General features: G+C 35.8%; 1 protein-coding gene across 1 annotated transcript; it reads left to right on the top strand.

Moving 5' to 3' along the window:
* The first annotated feature begins 7,187 nt into the window (after positions 1 to 7,187).
* Positions 7,188 to 11,764, top strand: LOC120325789 (protein DENND6A-like). Its single transcript, XM_039391956.2, has one exon. The coding sequence runs from the start codon at positions 8,702 to 8,704 to the stop codon at positions 10,412 to 10,414; it is 1,713 nt and encodes a 570-aa protein (XP_039247890.2). The 5' UTR covers positions 7,188 to 8,701; the 3' UTR covers positions 10,415 to 11,764.
* Positions 11,765 to 19,156: the final 7,392 nt, after the last annotated feature.

A 19,156-nucleotide genomic window follows, 5' to 3' on the forward strand; every position in this document is an offset into this window, starting at 1 on the left:
ACCGCCTGTAAAAAAAGATTGCATACCCCTGATATAAATAACCGTACTGTCGCTGAATCATCGAAATGCGAAAAAATGCAAATTTTCTAATTTGCATTATTGGAGTCAAAAACCAATAGCGGATATTTTAATATGATATACAACTAATTTTGATGCCCATAATCTACCCACAAGAGTATGTAAAAAGATTAAACTGTTACTGAGCCTCAGAATCGAACCAAAGTTGGCTTGTCCAATTCGTACTGTCCCGTTTTTTTTTACCTCAGATATATGGTAGGCTTAGTTCACCAGTCATGCGACTCCTATTAAGAGACCTAAAAACAGTTCATAAGTGAGAACTGAATTTTCAACCCCTAGCCTAGTGAGTCCAACTCTCGAGTCATATATTTACTGTTAAATTCTGGCAACGTGTCTTTCCAGATCTTCTAAATTAGAAATAAGAATCGAAGTTATCGAAAATTAAGATGGCTTCATCCAGGACTGACAAACTCGGGGCCCTCGGAAGCCTCCAATGCCGGTATTCTTCGTGAATTGCCATTTTGAAAGATATTCATCATAGGGCATATTTAACGGTACATATTTCACACATATTTTGCTTGCTTATAATTTTTAATCATTGAAGATGAATCATTGAAGAAAAAATTGAGTAAATTAAATATTTTTCTCATAAAATGTCCAAAAATAGTGAAGAAAAGTTTCCCACTCAATGGCTTTGACAAAGTTAGGGATAACCCCCAATCTAGCAAAAGAGAACGCAAAGAAGGCATGAAATTGGCAGGTAGGGGAAAGTGGGGAAGGTTGGGATACTTTTTTTCTTTTTCATATTTTGAGCCCTTTATTCTGCACATTCATATGACTTTGCGGGATTAATGCAGGGAGGAGTAAATGTAGTTTTTATTCAGCGACTAAGAAATTCTCTCGCGACACACATCTCACCACCAAAATGCTTTGGAAAACGTTTGTCAAGTGTCCCACTGTACCCCACTTGTGAGGCACATTCGGACAGACCCTGGGGCACAATGGATCATTCTGTTGAAATTCAACGAAGTATGCCCTTAAAAATAAGCAATCAATCAGCATAATCGTCTAAAGAACAGGGAGACCTCAAATTTGAAGATTTAAGATTTTTAAAATCAATGTTCAAACGAAATATTTCACTAAAAAATTCGCTTACAAATTAAATTATTTCCTAATCCGAATCTAAATCTGGAAATATTTTTGATTCTCGAATATATTTCATATTGGACCATGAGTCGAAAGATACCATAATGTTACATAAAAATATAACGCATCTCTAGGTCTCTAAGCACTTGTTGTATCAAACACTGTCGAATTGTGCCATGTAGGGCATGTCCTACTGAACCCCGGTCCATTGTTCCCCATAATCAACAAATATCTTCAGATCATCCCACGGTGAAATTCGGAAGGCACATCCACACGCTAACGTTATAAATATTTCCCAGTGGACTATACCTGAAAGATATCAGACGGTGGTTTGTCACGTTGAAAAGGCTAAGTTAGAAAAAAGAAAAAAATGGAACATTGAAATTTTAGTTTCAACCCCTCAAAACCAATTTCACCTCATAGCTTGCGTCGCTCTACCCGTCCGCTGTCCGTTTGCGGGGACGTTGTAATTTACCGAAGGGCGGATCGAAACATTAAACCGCGGACCGGATTCCAAATATAGTATTAGTGTGAAAGCTGATTTTTCACTGTGCCCCATGTCCCAACGTGCCCCATCTTCCCCTAAATGTCATTTATTACATTTTTTTTAAAAATAGCCGACGGACTTCCCCCTACTTCTCTTGCGCTTTTACCTTAATATAATTTGGCTTTATTTCAGTTAGAGTGGGTCTCTAATAGTCTAATGCAGGGCTTCCCAACGTGGACCCCCAGGGCGATTTCAGGGGATCCACAGATTAATTGCTTATTATATTAACTGATTACATTTCATTAGAGTTGTTGCACTTTTCATATGTTGTTGGATGAACTGAAAGAAACAAAAGAGCACCTGTTAGATTAGAGCTTGGATTAGTGTTAAATTAGATCTCGATGCTTTTGATTAAAAAGCAGCCACAAGCAGAATCCCACTGAAACCAATAAATTTTACCAATAAATTTTGTTAGAGAATTACAAACCTAAATTTTAAAAAAAAAAAACTTCTTGCTTTGGGTACTAGGAAACCAGCGAACAGCAGAGGGGTCTTATGGTTCTGAATTGAAATGGGAAATATTAGGCTACCATAGTTACACTAATTACTTTTATCATAGGATATTTAAAATTGGAAACGAAATGAATATGCAAACTTAGTATATATACCCGAACCAAACGAAATGGAAAGCTCAAACTCGACAAGCAGGGGTCACGGGCATGCCTTCCCTGCAGTCCAAAATTGAATAGGGTAAAAATACTGAGTATGCTACAATTTATTAGGAAAGCAAGTTATTTAACTTTGATATCTCCAATTAACACTTGGGGGTCCATACGACTCTAAATAAAATGTAGGGGCTACAGCGAATTTGGGACCATTATTTAAGGCTGATGTCCATTTTCAGGCTGTTTATTTTCTGAATATAGCAATAAATAGTTCAGAAAACTATAATACATAGAGGTTGAACATCAACCTAATTAATTTCGTTTATGAACTCGTGGTATTTAACCCGCGACACGGCATGTTCACTCTCATAACAACTCGACACCATTTTTACTTCCTATTTCAATATTATTATATATACCATCGTACGGTTCCTGAGTTATACAAATGCATTTACTACCCCTGTCCAAAAAGTGACGAATGTTACATCTCTCGTCCGATGGAGAAAACCATATTCCTACACATCAAGTTCGCGACGGCAGTAGCGTCATTTCCCTTAATATCTTAGAGATGATATTTTCTGGGAACAGAAAAATAAATCGAGTTCCTTTATTTGTGCAAGAAAATTTATTCTGCCATCTAAGGTACTACATCACAATAACATTAATAATCGCGAACTACACAACGCGAGAGAGTGAAAGAATGCAATCCAAAACATTCCCCGGATATTACATTCCCAATGTCGACCCTCCTGAGAAAGCTTCCCCGCATCTGAATTTCACAAATTAGAATGATTGCTTGAGCTTAATTATAAATGCCAAAGATGGCGCAACTCCAAAGTAAACTAAATTCGACCAACCGAATCATTGAACTTGATATTTTCAACTGCATTTAACATAAATATGTTCATATCTACGAAATATTCGGATGAATATTATATCACATATATATAACTCTTTCTTTAAGATGGAAGTAGTTCCTATATGCCATTTGCTTGCAAACTGATACGTGAGAGAGAGCAATAGATTAGCACAGTGCACCTGGTGCGAAATCCGAATTCGTGCCTAACAAGTTAAAAAAATTGTGCATATTTCATTGAGACCTTGGTTCTCAAATACTGATCAATATTTCAGTATACCACAACATGGTACGATTGTACAGATTGAATAGATAACTATTTCAAACTAAAATAGTACAAGGCTTTTTCGTCAGGGAATGGTTAGGTGCTGTACATACAAAATCCAACATCATACGTACAGCCAACTCATTATACATATACAGCGATTTAAGTGACGTACATACAAAAACCATTTCCATATACATATACAGCCAACTCAATATACATATACCGCTATTTGATGATGTACAAACAAAATCAAGAGTTATGTGCATATACAGTCAACTTAATATTTATATACAGCTATTTTAGTGATGTACAAACAAAATCCAATGTCATATGCGTATACAGTCAACTCAATATACTTATACAGGCATTTAAATGATGTACATATAAAGCCAACTTGATGTATATGTACAGCCATTTAAGTGACGTACATACAAAAGCCACCGTCATAGGCATACTCAGCCAACCTAATATACATATGCAGCTACTCAAGCGTGTATATACAGAAAACAATGTTATATGCATATACTGCCTACTCTTATATACATATGCAACCATTCAAGTGATGTACATACAAAATTCAATGTCATATGCATATACAGCCACCTCGATATACATATAAAGGTATTTGAGTGACATACATACAAAATTCAATGACATATGCACATACAGTCAACTCAATATACTTATCTATAGAACCATTTCAATGATGTACATATAAAGCCAGCGTAATGTGCATATGCAGCCAACTAAATATACATATACAGCTATTCAAGTGAAATACATACAAAATCCAATGTCATATGCATAAACAGTTAAATAAATATACATATACAGCCATTTATGTGATGTACATACAACATCCAATGTCATATGTTCATACAGTCAACTCAATATACATATAAAGCTATTTGAGTGATGTACCTACGAAATCCAATGTCATATGCATATACAGCCAACTCAATATACATATAAATTGGATATATAAAAGAGCAATTGTCTTATGTATATATGGTCAACTCACATAGATATACAGCCATTTAAGTGATGTACATACAAAACCCAATGTTATATGCGCATACAGCCAACTCAATATATACACATATAGCTGTTTAAGTGATGTACCTACAAAATCCATTGCCATATGCATAAATAGTCAACTTCAGATACATATGAAGCCATTTAAATGAAGTTCATACAAAATACAATGTCATATGCGTATACAGCCAACTCAATATGCATATACTGCTATTTAGATGATGTACCTGCAAAATCCAGCGTCATGTGCATATACAGCCAACCTATTATAAATATATAGGTAAGTGTTGTACATAGAAAAGAGAGTCTGGGCCGGGCCGATAGTATATCACAACATAGTACGATTGCACAGATTAAATAAATAAATATTTCAAACTGAAATAGTACAAGGCTGTTTTCGTCAGGAAACGGTTAATTAACCTAAAATAAACAATTGTCACTACACGCGTTAATTTTCGGTTTCAGGCCTTTCGTATGTAGAAATTCTTACGTTAGTAGAAGCAATATTTTGAAAAGAATTTTTGTCAGTTGGATTTATCGCATCCCGGGCCTTCTGTAAATAGCGTCTCTACTGTAGTTGCAAGCACAAAAAATTGTTTCTTTTTGTTAATGATCTTACGGCATTGTTCGGGGTCCTGGCAGAAATGTTGAGTTAACACGCAAAAATTTCTAAAGAAAACTGCTATTCAAATTTATTGTCACACCGACTTGAACAAATTCAGTAAAAACACGCTTTTATAACATTGTGTATTTTCCAACAGGATCTTGCTAGCTAGTTTCACTGATATGACAGCGGCACTCGGGTACTGGTATAAGCTTCGGGACGCATTCACTGATATGACAGCGGCACTTGGGTACTGGTATAAGCATCGTGACGCACTCGCATGTTCCAGATTAATTGAACTAAAAGCTCGTTTCGCGGGCACATCCCTTAAATTTGGCACTTCTCCGCGGTCCGCACAATTTTTCCCCGCGGGCCGCAGTTTACACACCCCTGCTTTATATCATAACTGTGGCAATACAATTTCTCTCTCTATCTAAACTAGTGAAGTGAGTTGCAAAGCGGAGTTAAATCAGCTGCCTCCGTTAAAAAATAATTTAGTATTATTATTAAATAATAAAAATGTCCGGAATTTAGGGTTAAATTTTGCGTCCGGGAAGCATTTAAAAAATGCTCAAATGTCCGGAATCCGGAATTTTACTGCCTCTGCAATCGTAGTGTGCACACTGCTAATACAGAACGTTGTTATTTCGTACCGTGCGCATATTTTTTACTACGAGGTCGTGAAAATAGTCATGCCCTGTCCGGAATTTTGCTTTTTCAAATATGGTGACCCTAGAAGGCATGGTTCACCATATGGTAAGCCTATGGTGAACCTAATATTGTGTGTATTTTTCTGAAGGTTACAAAATATATCACGAAAGATTTGCTTTGAAAGTAGCATAGTATATATTGATTTTAAGGTGAATAAATTCAATTTTGGTTTCATGTGTTTTCACTTTTTGGAGGAAGTTTTATCATATCTTCAAGTCTTTTCACATATGCGGAAAAATTTTGCCATTAAATTTTGTCGACTTTGGCACGCAGACCGAAAAAGTTTGTCCACTCCCGCACTAGGCTTATTCAATGAGTATTTATTACATGCACCTTGGCCTATTTCACAGTATCACACTGATATGCTGCTGTTCCTCTGTCCGTTGTGTACCGCCTCATCAAGGTTCCCAAATCTTACAGACGACATGCAATACAATTTTATTTCGATCTTTCGTCTACTCTACAACACAGAACACGAATGGAAAAAAAATAAAAACACAGACAATGATGACGGAAAGATCGGGAAAATCCTGAAGGCTTCTCATTAACATAATAAAAAATATATATACTGATTTTGAAATTGTAATACTTTTTTTATAGTTGGGTCACGAATGTCTATAATTTCTAATTTTACGAAAATTGGGGTCGTGGAAAAAGGTTTGGGACCACTATTCATGACTCATGAATAGAGTGACTTCCTACACGTTTTATAGTAGTGTGCACATATCTTATAAACTGATGAAAATATTCTAAATAAAACATTGGTATTCACTTGATGTCAATGCTGATGGTGGACATTTTTTACAAAAAAAAAACAGTATAAATATAAAATTATTTAAAGCAATAGCATATCGGCGCGACAAGAAACCAGACAATTAGCACTTGATCGTGTCGAATAGAAATATATAAAAGGGAACACCTTTATATTATTTCTCCATTTTGTCAATATCTTCGTTTGGTTGCATAAACGCGCAGTTGACGGAAATATCTAGTTGTGTTGGTTATCGAGTTTTTCTTACCAGGATTTGGCCAACTTAACTCCTTGATTATTTCTTATTGATCACGTTATGGCGAAGCACCACCCAGATTTAATCTTCTGTCGGAAACAACCAGGTGTTGCCATCGGCAGGCTATGCGAAAAGTGTGATGGGAAATGTGTCATTTGCGATTCATATGTGAGGCCTTGCACTCTAGTGAGAATTTGCGATGAATGTAATTACGGGTCGTACCAAGGAAGATGTGTGATCTGCGGAGGGCCCGGCGTTTCAGATGCATATTACTGTAAAGAATGTACAATACAAGAAAAGGATCGGGATGGTTGTCCGAAAATTGTAAATTTGGGAAGTGCCAAAACCGATTTGTTCTATGAAAGGAAGAAGTATGGTTTCAAAAAGAGATAATGTACTGAAGTTGTATATCACAGGTGTTTGCCTGCTGGCCTGTTTTATTTCTGAATGGTATTATAGCAAGCATCAAATGTATGATGTACAATTTCAATGCGGAATAAAATGTCAAGCTGGAATTACACAATCTGACAGTCATGAAAAGTGAACATTTGGATATCTGACTGTTGGCAATTTTTATTGTAAAACTCTACCGGTTGATTCTTGATGACTGAATTTGTCACAGCGACTCAAGATAATGAGGTAAAAATACTTCGAAACATCCAATCAGAACAATGTTATCAATTCATTACACGTGGTGTTTCGCAATGCTAGAATGCTACTTCATCAGTTTCGAAGAAGCCTATGGCTTCCCAACTGAATTATGAAACAAATTACTAGTCTATATAAAGCTGTGTAATTCTGTTGCATAATTTCTGATTCTATACCTGTATGCCCTATTTGTTGAAATTCAGGTATTTTTCGCTTTACTGTTGATGATAAAAAAGGGATGGTGTTGATTGTGGAATAAAATTTTGAAATACTTTTGTTGTAATTTATGATTTTTTTGTTGTATTTTGCCTCCCATTCATACATGCTGCCACTAGTAATTAGACTAATTTAAACTAACTTGCTGAAGATTTTGAATTTAATTGAGGCTACACAGTTCAATGTTTGGTTCTAAGTTCGCGAATGGTTGAAAAATCGAAATGTTGAATGTATCGTCTTGGTAAATAATTTGTGAATTTTTTTCCACACCACTTTCTGCAAATTGTCATTTATATTCTGTGCAAATTTATAATATTTTGGAATTCTGATTATTCGCTTAAAAATGAAATCCTCCAACCTCTTTTTATTTAATGCTTGCATTAATTTGAAGTTTTTTTTCATTTCGCTTTAGTGGACATCTATCATAACATTTGGATTGATACATTGTCCTCAACATTTTATTAAAAACTTGGTTTATGTACGAATTATTTTATTTGTGTTGCAATTTGTTGGTTATCCATCCGTGTATTGACTTTTTCAAATCAACAAACGAATCGAGGGTATTGTTAGTATGTCAGATAGCAAAATAATTGTGGAATTCAAAGTATATTAAATTGACAATGCGAAGCATTCAATATTAACTTCACTTTAATATTGGTTCCACAACTCAGGATGTCACCTTTTATTGGATGTGAGACGTTTCTTCTCTGAGAATAAAGATATTGAGATCATTTTCCCAAGTATATGTCGATTTGTTAGTTGTTATATTATACATACTTTTATTTGAAAAAAAAGTGTATAGGTGATGAGCGAAAAAGGTGCTCATTTGAATGCCTCAGACCAAATGTACCCTCGTTGCCAATGCTTGTTTCCACTTCAAATTCAATTTTTTATCACACAATTCAATGATGCTCATTTCCTTTTTAGTTGTCAATATCAACTAGATACTCCTAAATTAATATAGCATTAATGATGTGATAGTTATCTGAGAGGATTACTAATTTGTAAATCTGCAAACAATAACACTACGAATATAGACAATGAATCCTATTGTTAGTGGATCCGAACTTGATGAAGTGGAAGATGCTGTTCCTCTTAAATGGGATAGATTTTCCCGCTGGTTGCATTGTGTGTGTGTCGTTACCTTCGATCTTGAACTTGGACAAGCACTAGAGTTTAAATATCCAGAGCATGCCGTTTTATCAGACAAAGAAAGAAGTAATATATGTTATCTTTCATTTCCGGATTCGAATTCCGGATGTATGGGAGACACACAATATTGCTTTCGTATACGTAGAACCTCTAATACAACTGATGGTGATTTAATTTCTGTGAATGTTGCCAATGATTTTCCAGCAGTATTGCAAGAAGATGATAACCATTACTATGGATATGTGTATTTCCGACAAGTTAGAGACAAGACTTTGAAACGTGGATATTTTCAGAAATCTGTGGTGATTTTGAGTAAATTACCATACTTCAACTTTTTTAAAGAAATAGCGGAAATTGTAGCCCCAGAATATTTTGATCATGGCGAAGCATGCCTTGAAACAGCGTGCCACGATGTCGACCAATGGCCTAGACCAGAACCAGGACAGACACTTGACTTGCCACTGGTGGGTACTGTTGTGCAAGTAAGAATACCATCAAGGTGTGATAAGCCTGGACAGACATCATCTGCTGTAGCGAAATCGGCCAAGTTTCAGTACTCGATATCTTCTGTACATGAAGTTGAAGTTATAAAATATTTCCAACCAGTGCTCATTCATTCACATTTATTATGGGAACTTGTACTACTTGGGGAGCCATTAGTTGTTATGTCAACATCTCCAGAGGTGTGTGCTAATACCGTTTTGTCGCTAATTTCATGTATAAGCCCATTACGGTACGACTGTGATTTCAGACCCTTTTTTACAATTCATGATAGTGAGTTTAAAGAGTTTACTAGCCGTGCACAAGCTCCTCCACGAGTTTTACTTGGGGTCACTAACCCCTTTTTTACAAAGACATTACAACACTGGCCCCACATCATTCGAATAGGTGAATTGGGCATGTCTTCGTCATCATCAGCCCCATCATTACTCTCATCTGATAAACTGAAAAAGGCAAGCAAAATGAAAACCTTTGACACAAAACCAGGTGTTTATACAGAGTATAAAATGTTTTTAAAAAAAGATAAAACATTTTTCAAGTCCCTTCTTAGAACTGGTCATCGATTTACTGCGCTTGATTCTGTGAAACTGCGAAGACATTTTCTTGAACTAACTCAAAGCTTTATGATTCCCCTTGAACGTTACATGGCAAGCTTGATGCCGCTTCAACGAAATATATCCCCACTTCGAGCTCCTCCAGTTCTTAAATCATTTCGACCTGAAGAATTCCTGGCAACTGTAGATTCTCAAGGACCCCAGCTGACTTCTGTCACCAAAGGAAACTGGTCTGGTCTATATAAGAAATTTTTTCAAAGTCCAAATTTCACTGCATGGTTGAATAGTCGTCGAATGGAAATGGAAAGTAAAATTGCAGCTTTACATTTAGCAGGACTTAGTGAGATGGACTTGGTTGCCTGGTGCAAAGATAAAAGCGAAGTTGAAATTGTTGACATGATTTTAAAATTGAGAGAAAAATTGGATTCGGTTGAAAGACATGAAGTTGAACTGTCGCTAGCAAAAGTATCCAACCTTCAGAATCAAATGCTAAGTATTGTTAATACACTGCCCAGCGACCTGAAGTTGGTGTTGAATATAAAATAGCTTTAAAATTAGTTTTTTTATGTATTTTATCATGTTATCAACTTATTGTGATTTAAACTTTTTAAATTTTTCCATAAGCACTTTATAAGTGGGAAATTATAGGGAAATTTTTTACTTAAATTGCAAAACCATTAATAAGCTGTGAACTACAAACCTTCCCAGTCTCATAGACATTCATATGAAAGTTGTATTTCGGAGAATAAAACTCAATATGACGATGGGAAATTCTCTTCTCATAGTGGCATCAGGCATTGCTCTAATATAAAAAATTAGAGTTTGAAGTTGAACATTTGTACAAATATACACACATGAAAGGACGTTAGGTAATAATACTGGATATAGTTGATTCTCTTAAAAGTGTATTCATTGATCAGGTTAAAAAACATACCTGGTAATATTGCTAGAGTTTTTCTGTTATCGTCAACTTTAGGATGTTTTTACAATGGTGAGGTGTATGCTACAGATAAATAAAATTCTCATGAGAAGACTATCATTATTTTCACAAATTCCGAGTGCCCTCTCAAGCAATTTGCTAGCATCATTGCAAAAAGGAACAACGAGTCGATTCATGGGAAGTGACAATTTTCTAGGTATTCTTCTCTGCAATATTTTTCACATCTTCAAATATTTTATTAGGAAATTTCATGAGTGCTTTAAGCTATTATCCTGAAACTTGTGGTCTATAATAATTAATTGTTTTTGATGCCTGAATTTAGGATTCATCAGTTGATAAGATTATTATTTCACTTTTTTATTTGGTATTCAAGGGTAAATCTGTTATTTTATTTTATACATATTCTTGCATGGATTAATTCCTAATCAGGAAATCTGGAGTTTAAATTGGTTAGTTATATTTAGATATAGTACTGGGCTTAGCTAATTCAATTTCTAATTGGTAATTGAGGGGATTATATTTAATAGAGAATATCACTGTATTATTTAAATGTGTGAACAGATTATTGTACTGACTAAATCTGGTGCGGGATAAAACTATAGAATAGACAGGCGGTAATGCTTGTCAATCAACCACCATATGTGTTCATTGGTACAACCCCTCTATATTTATTTGACATAGAAATGATATTTCTTCCGAAGTCAAATCAAGGTGAAACCACTGGAATTGGTGCACATTCAGTCGCAAAGTTGGTGTTAACAGAATTTTTATATGCTGTATCGTCGGTCCAGCTTCAAATTCCTATAATAAGCAGCATCGTGTTAGCTGTATGACTCGATGGCATCTAATTTGATTTTATTTGTATATTGTTCTGTATCACAATTTCTTCATATCTATGTATATTGCATCTGGTTTTTACTTCTTTTAATAATAAATTTATGTCGTGAAGAAGTTTATTATTTATTTTTGTCTTTAGTATGCTGAGTAACTTACATGCCCAATATAAAGTATGATCGCGAAGTGTGATTGACACCCCCAGTGATATTTTCTGGTTTGCAAGTTTGAACTGCCGTAAGTCTCAAACGAATGCCACATCAGATGCTAGTTTTCTCGCCGATCATAGATTGTGCAAAAACTACCCATATAATAAAAAGTGCAATTATTTTGACAAGTGTAAATAAATGCGGAATTTATTTGTCTTGATTGTTACTAAATGAGTAAGCACTCGGCTTCATGCAACGTTAACCCACAAATTGACAGTTTGCCGACTATCGAACTCATTCGACACCTAATTGCGGTCTGTATTCTGATTTCGACTGCCTCTTTGCGTGATTTCCCTGAGGTCCTTTCCAGTCCCTGCCTCACTCACTCTCACGCGCTCATGTTGGATCGACTACATTTGGTATTTTTCGACGCCCTTTTAACTGTGTTTTTTGGATAAAATAAGGACGCTGGACGTGTGCCTCTGTTAATTTTCAAAAAGGGTCATTTAGATTTAGACACCATTGATCTCTTAATAGGTCTTACTAACTAGTAAGTTGAAAAATAAATGACCACAATTACTTACAGCTGGTGCTCTTTTAAACTAAACCTTCATTCATCACTTTTCAAAATCCAAAGGTAAATTGATCAAAAACGAAAAATGCTTTAGGAAAGAAGTTCCAATGTGGATTTTGATGTCTAAAATTGATTGGGTTGAATTTACATAACTATAGTGAAAGCACGAAGTGATGCAGCAATGCTAATTTTCATGTTTGTAGGTAAAAACATACAGTTTTCTCTATAGTGAAAGCATAATAGTTCCAATATGGATATGTGGATTTTGATGTCTAAAATTGATTGGGTTGAATTTACATAACTATAGTGAAAGCACGAAGTGACGCAGCAATACTAATTTGTCATGTTTGTAAGTGAAAACAGACAGTTTTCTCTATAGTGAAAGCATATTAGTTCCAATATGGATATGTGGATTTTGATGTCTAAAATTGATTGGGTTGAATTTACATAACTATAGTGAAAGCACGAAGTGACGCAGCAATACTAATTTTTCATGTTTGTAAGTGAAAACAGACAGTTTTCTCTATAGTGAAAGCATATTAGTTCCAATATGGATATGTGGATTTTGATGTCTAAAATTGATTGGGTTGAATTTACATAACTATAGTGAAAGCACGAAGTGACGAAGCAATGCTAATTTTCATGTTTGTAAGTAAAAACAGACAGTCTTCTCTATAGTGAGAGCATAATAAAATTTTTGAGAGAACGTTGCAATTGTAAGTATATATGTTGCAATCTACTACGGACGCATTTGACCATGGCTATTCGTTTAGTACAGAAAAATGTTAATTTCTTTCATGCTGGCACGTAAAAGTTTCTCCCATAGGTCGAGAATCTCCTTTTATAGTGATCTGGGCTTTTTTAGTTTCACTGCAGGACTTCTAACTTGGTACTGGCCTGTGAAAACGATACATTTAGCACGAAAACGGTACATGGAGACCATCAAAAGTATGTACCTAAAAGCTAGAGTCTAAATATTATTCCGAATGAAGTAGTCAGAAACACACAACTTCAAAATACAGCTGTGGAAAAGTCCTCAGTTCTGCAAATTCCGCCCGAGGGTGGCGATGCATAGCTTTAAACTTTAGTATTGCCACCAATATGCGGGGGAATTTCAGTAAAGAAAAAGAATAATTAGAATAAATTTGTAGATTTGCATAATACCATTCGCTTCCATGAAATGTGTCGCTCACATGACAGTAAGAACATCTATCTGCCGACTTGGTTAGCAGGTTGGCGCTTTGGTGCGAGTGTTACGGACCATAGCGTCCGTGTTTATGCTGTGTATATAATTTTTTGTATTTGTATGCTTAGCCCTTATGCTGTTTTGTCGGAAACAAGTATATATTGTGATATCATCTGAATTTGAATTATAAGACTCCGACCACCCATTACACGTGCAAGAGGAGGCTATCTATGGCTCTTCTCGTCGAGAAAGGCTGGACGTCGGCTGTTTTTAGTTGTGTTTGCTGTCATTATTACTGGTATAAGTGTAAGAGTTGCCGTGCAATAAACAACCAATCCGGAGTCTTCTGACACTTGCTTGCTTTGCATCAGATGCCGAATACTACCTCTCTATCTTATTTTCGTTTAAACCCCAGCTACGTGTCACATTTTATGCCAGTTATTCATTTATTTTTGCTTTATCATCTACAAAGTCTTACACATTGTAAAGCAAAAACATTAGACTTTCTGCGATGTCTTTAATAACATTTTTTGCTCATTTCGGATAATAGGGTAGCAAACTAGCAATAAATTCAATATATACAATGCTTCAAAACTGAAAATTAAGATCTGTGCGAGCAGGTTATACGACCAGAATATGTCTGAACTCCATGCGAGATGTTTTAACTTTGTAACTTTTGTTGTTTTCACCTTTTTATTATTCTTGTTCTGAAAAAGAAAGTTTGTTAGTTAGAAATAACTCCATTGCCAAACCTTATTATTTTGGAGTAAAATTACGCTATTCTAGAAGACAAATGTTCAACATTTTATTTCCAAATTGAAGTTTGAGTCACTGTGCTCTCAGGAAAACGCGTTAATGACAAACCGAAGTACCAGTAAGCGTCTTACACTGAAATTCGCTATTAGTGTAAGACACGGTAAGCTACTTGTGGCAATTTTATTCTTCAATTTAAAACAGGAGTCTCAAACTTGCGGCCCGATAGTTTGTGGTCACCGCCTTAGTATGAACCAATCACTAACGCTTAGATTTATATTGATACGTTGTAACGCTATGTTAGTCTTTGGTTGTAACCATGTTTTCCACGGGGTGAGACATCACTGTCAATCGGCTTGATTGAACAAAAATGACTGAGAGAATTTTCAATTTTTAAACTAAGCTTTTATTGTGGAAAATCTGATGCGGCCCTGACCCACCCAGAGTCAAGGGGCCCACAAGTAAATTGAGTTTGAGACCCCTAATTTAGAATTGAAGAACTTACTCGCGTAGCCGTGAATGTAATTAATTACATGTCGTGAGAATATGTGACTAACCACAGTACAGGTAGCACATGCGACGTTCTTTATGATCATTGAAAAGCCTAAAGTCACAATGGCATATCAAGTCCCACCGCGGGAGCAATTCACTTGAGTGCGGGCAAAACTTAGCAGTGAGCACCGCCTTTATCGTAAACATATTATTATGGTACTGGTCTGACGCAATTTTTGTAGAAATAGCAAAATTTTGGTTAAAATATCGAGCTTCATAGGAATCAGAGGAGATTTGAAAACAAAAGGAATAGCCTCTAGCGGTTTCAACCATCATTAACTACTGATTTTTCCAAACAACAAATGCCACCCCAACAATATATCAACACAATCCATGTGTACATTTCGTGTCCAGTAATTAATAGAAAACAACAACATAGAGATGTCGGTAGGCGCCCAGAATCTCCGCTAATAGTCGAGGCCCGCACTCAAGCAACCGGTTACCATCCACAGAAACCTACGGATATATAACGACAGCGTAATCAAGTGAGCGAGTCATGAAACTACCAGTTCATTTAAGCGCTGCGCGTTTCGTGGACATTCTTGCGTGATGATATACTATACTGTATCTAATAACTAAAATAATATCTACTAAAACCCCTGAGGCTTCCCCAGTTTATGGAGTATCGAGACAAAAGACGATTTGTTCGAAAGAGTATTTTCTTCTGGGAAAGTAGCGTTCTTGGAATTTCAATGTCAAATAATTGGAAATTTCATAACGAATGGCGCTTTTTTTCTTTGTTGCCGTGGGAACGAAACTTCAATCCGGACTTTCTATAAAAAGCACATTACTAGGGTGACAGAATAACGCGCGTGATTTCATCCAGTCGTTTAGAGCAGGGGTGTGCAATCTTTATTGCAAAAGGGCCAGATACAGGTAACTGGGTGAAGCCGCGGGCCGCACCTAGGAACTCTGCCTACGTAAGGCCAAAAACCGAAATTTAAGGTGTACTTGAAGTGATATTTGTTTCTTTTGGAATATTTCAATGTGTTGCTAGAAGAAGGGATGTTCAATTTGAGTTTAATATTCGAATATCGTTTTTCGTGTTTTTAAGAATAAGGCGCCGCCGTCCACGTTTTGATTTAATTACCGCGTTACGGAGCGACGTTACGCAATTATGTCGCCACCTAGCTGCTCTGCGTTCCTAATGAAAAACAAAAAAGTTTGGGAACCACTGTTATAGATGGTGCTATTTTGTCTGGTGGAAATCTCAAAGAAACATTACATCGAGAAATTCTGTAACTCTTTGCCAGCCCTGCAAGCTCAGTTGGCAACAAAATGAACGAAACTGCACTTTTGGTAATGAAAGAAAAGTTTCCGAAGATGTTCGATTCAACTTCCCTCTTTTATGCAATATCTGTTATTTTATAACAGTATAATTTTCGTTTCGTTTGACTGCCAATAGGTTTATTCAAAAACTTTTTCACGAAAGTCTTATACATAAATATGAACAGAGTGTCTAATAACTATATTTCTTTGCCCTTGAAGTTGAGTAAATAAAAATTGAATGCCAGATTCAAGGATCGTTGTATACGATTACTCTCTCTATAGATATATATCAAAGGAAAATAGAGAATGAAACTGCTTATCTCTGTTGACAACCATGAACTGCCAGAAATCCCCTTGCATGTGATCATACCAACTGGGCTTGGACCTGCAAAGTCCCTTAGGGTGAGGGCAAAGCGTATATATAATACTAGGTAATAATAATGGGTGAGGGCTAATTGTATTATAAATGGGCTTGTCACCGCCCTCTGATATCTCAGTCCTTTTTTGAATAATAATTACGGGGATTTTAGTTAAACAAATCCCTTGTCTATAGCTGAATATGCCTATTTATTTGGCACAACTCCGAACTCCGCTTTCATGGCTTAGGTGGTTTAATTTGCGAGTCCAAGGAAACGTTCAACAAACAGAGCTAAATCTCCATAACGTAAATTACCCCAATGGAGAGAAATGTTGATAAGACGTCTTATTTATGGCGACCACTGCCTCTCGCCCTGTTACCAATTTATGTCGTGTATGGGAATGGTTAGCCAATTATTTGTTTCATATATAGGATAGGATTTACTTATTTATACGGGGATGTGAGAGGAAAGCCGATAAGATGGCTTAATCATATGACGGACCATCGTCTCTCGTCCGGTTACCAATCCATTTCGGATGTGAAATAGTTGGCAAGTTATTTGTTCCAGATGCATGGAGTTGATGGCGGGGGTTACGTGAATCACCCCACGGCGACGAGGAGTCCAACAATCCTCTCGCGCATAATTTTCCCAACGGAAAGCCAACTCGAGCAGGGTAATCGGATATGCGATGACAAATATTCCTAATGCGATGTGCCAGCCGATGTGACAAAACCTAAACTGATCACCTCTGATCGCACCTGCATGGGTGCGCAGATTCCATTTTATGAGCAAGAAGATATTTGGACTGTTCGTCGCCGTGGGTATAACTGTTGGTCAGTTGGGGCTTCCTCCTCCACCAAGCTCATGTATACGAAAACAAATACATACTGACTACTCTAATACCCGACATGAACTGGTAGCCGGACGAGAGGATGTGGTTTGTCGTATAATTAAGCCGTCCTACCCAAATATCGTCTTCTGCGGGATAAATATGCAAATAGTAACTTTCCAGCCCACGAGGTATTCAATAGATTGAGACCCACCGATCAACACAAATATTTCTAATATTCGTATATATTGATGATAGAGTGTCACAGGAGAAGTTCATCGAGTTTAAATTCACTGTTATCAATATCGATGCGCAAACAAAAATATATATGTGTGTTTATGTTGAAGATATAAAACTTAACAGATAGACTTCGAGAGTGTGAATTTTCGGTTCTCCTGAAGTATATGTGAATCAAAATGGCGGACACCAGAACGTTGTATGTGTACCAGGTTAGGGTTAGATCATAATTTCATTTTTCAATTTTTCTTATTTTACTTCGGGGGACTAGCGAAATGACCTTATAGTAGAATTTGTACCTGAAATTATGTCTTAACCTGGTACACATACTACGTTCCGGTGTCCGCCATCTTGGTTCACATACTTCGGGACTACCGGATTTCCTGATATATTTAGAAGTGTATTGGTGATGTTATCAACAAAATAATTAATTAATTATTGTTGTTAATTATCGGAGTGGGAAAAAATGTTTAATTTCGTTATGATATATACATTATAAACCTTATGGATATACGTATGGTTATATCGGTATATTATGGCGGAAAACATCAGTATATTTTAGCCGATACTGATACAATTACCCATATGTAAAACAAAAAATTACCAATATTGCCCATACCGATACAACGTACATTGTTACTAAGAATTCGTTTATAAAATACCAGCCTCGTAAAATGCTATTAACTGTAATATTTATCACCTCTATTTAACGTGATGTTAAATGGTTTCGTCAAATTGACAGCATGATTTAAATTCACGTAAAATATCTGGCGGTTTATCATTGATCTCATTATTGAAGCAATGTAAAACCTTTTACACGCAATTGTCCAATGTCACGGTATCTGTAGATTGTTATCTTAGGATTAGGCTAGTCTAACAACGCAAGTTATGTTTTGCAACACATACTGTGATAAATAATTGAATATATGATGGTTTATCACTAGAATTAAATGCCAGGAAATAAATGGAAGTAGACTTTGTTTTTATTACCATATTCGGAAGTTTGTTACCTAAGTAACGTGTTAGAGTAAAATTATGTTTTATTGTAATAAATTTAATTTGTATACTTTGAATTCCAAAAATTATTTAGTGACAGTCATTTTCAATAACTTTCTTATTTATCATATAAACGCGAAACTTTAATATCAATTTTGTTGAAGCCAGATTCCGAATAAAATTGTTGCAATAAAATTTACAAACAGGCAAAATCTACTATCATTATAACGTATTGTCAGTTAAATTTTGAACGAATGATCAGGACCAAAATTTTGTGTAGTATACGCCTACGTAATTATTGGCAGATCGCGGTGTAGTTCGTAATTGCATATTTTAATTTTAAAAAGGGTAAAATATATAACGGAAAAATATTGAAAAATAATTTTGAAATTTGTCTACAACATGATTTTTTTTCACACATTCCCCATCACACCAATTCCAATTATCACACAGTCCAAAATGATACTTTATCTCGAGTAGCCTATAAACAGGCTTTCAGGACTTAAATGCTAATGCGCTATTGGCTAAACGAGACCGAATATTCACGCATTGAATACGCGCTCATACACACAGACAACTTTCACCCAAGTGCATATAAAATACACAAGCA

This window comes from Styela clava, chromosome 4 (assembly GCF_964204865.1).
Source record: "Styela clava chromosome 4, kaStyClav1.hap1.2, whole genome shotgun sequence".
Taxonomy (NCBI): domain Eukaryota; kingdom Metazoa; phylum Chordata; class Ascidiacea; order Stolidobranchia; family Styelidae; genus Styela; species Styela clava.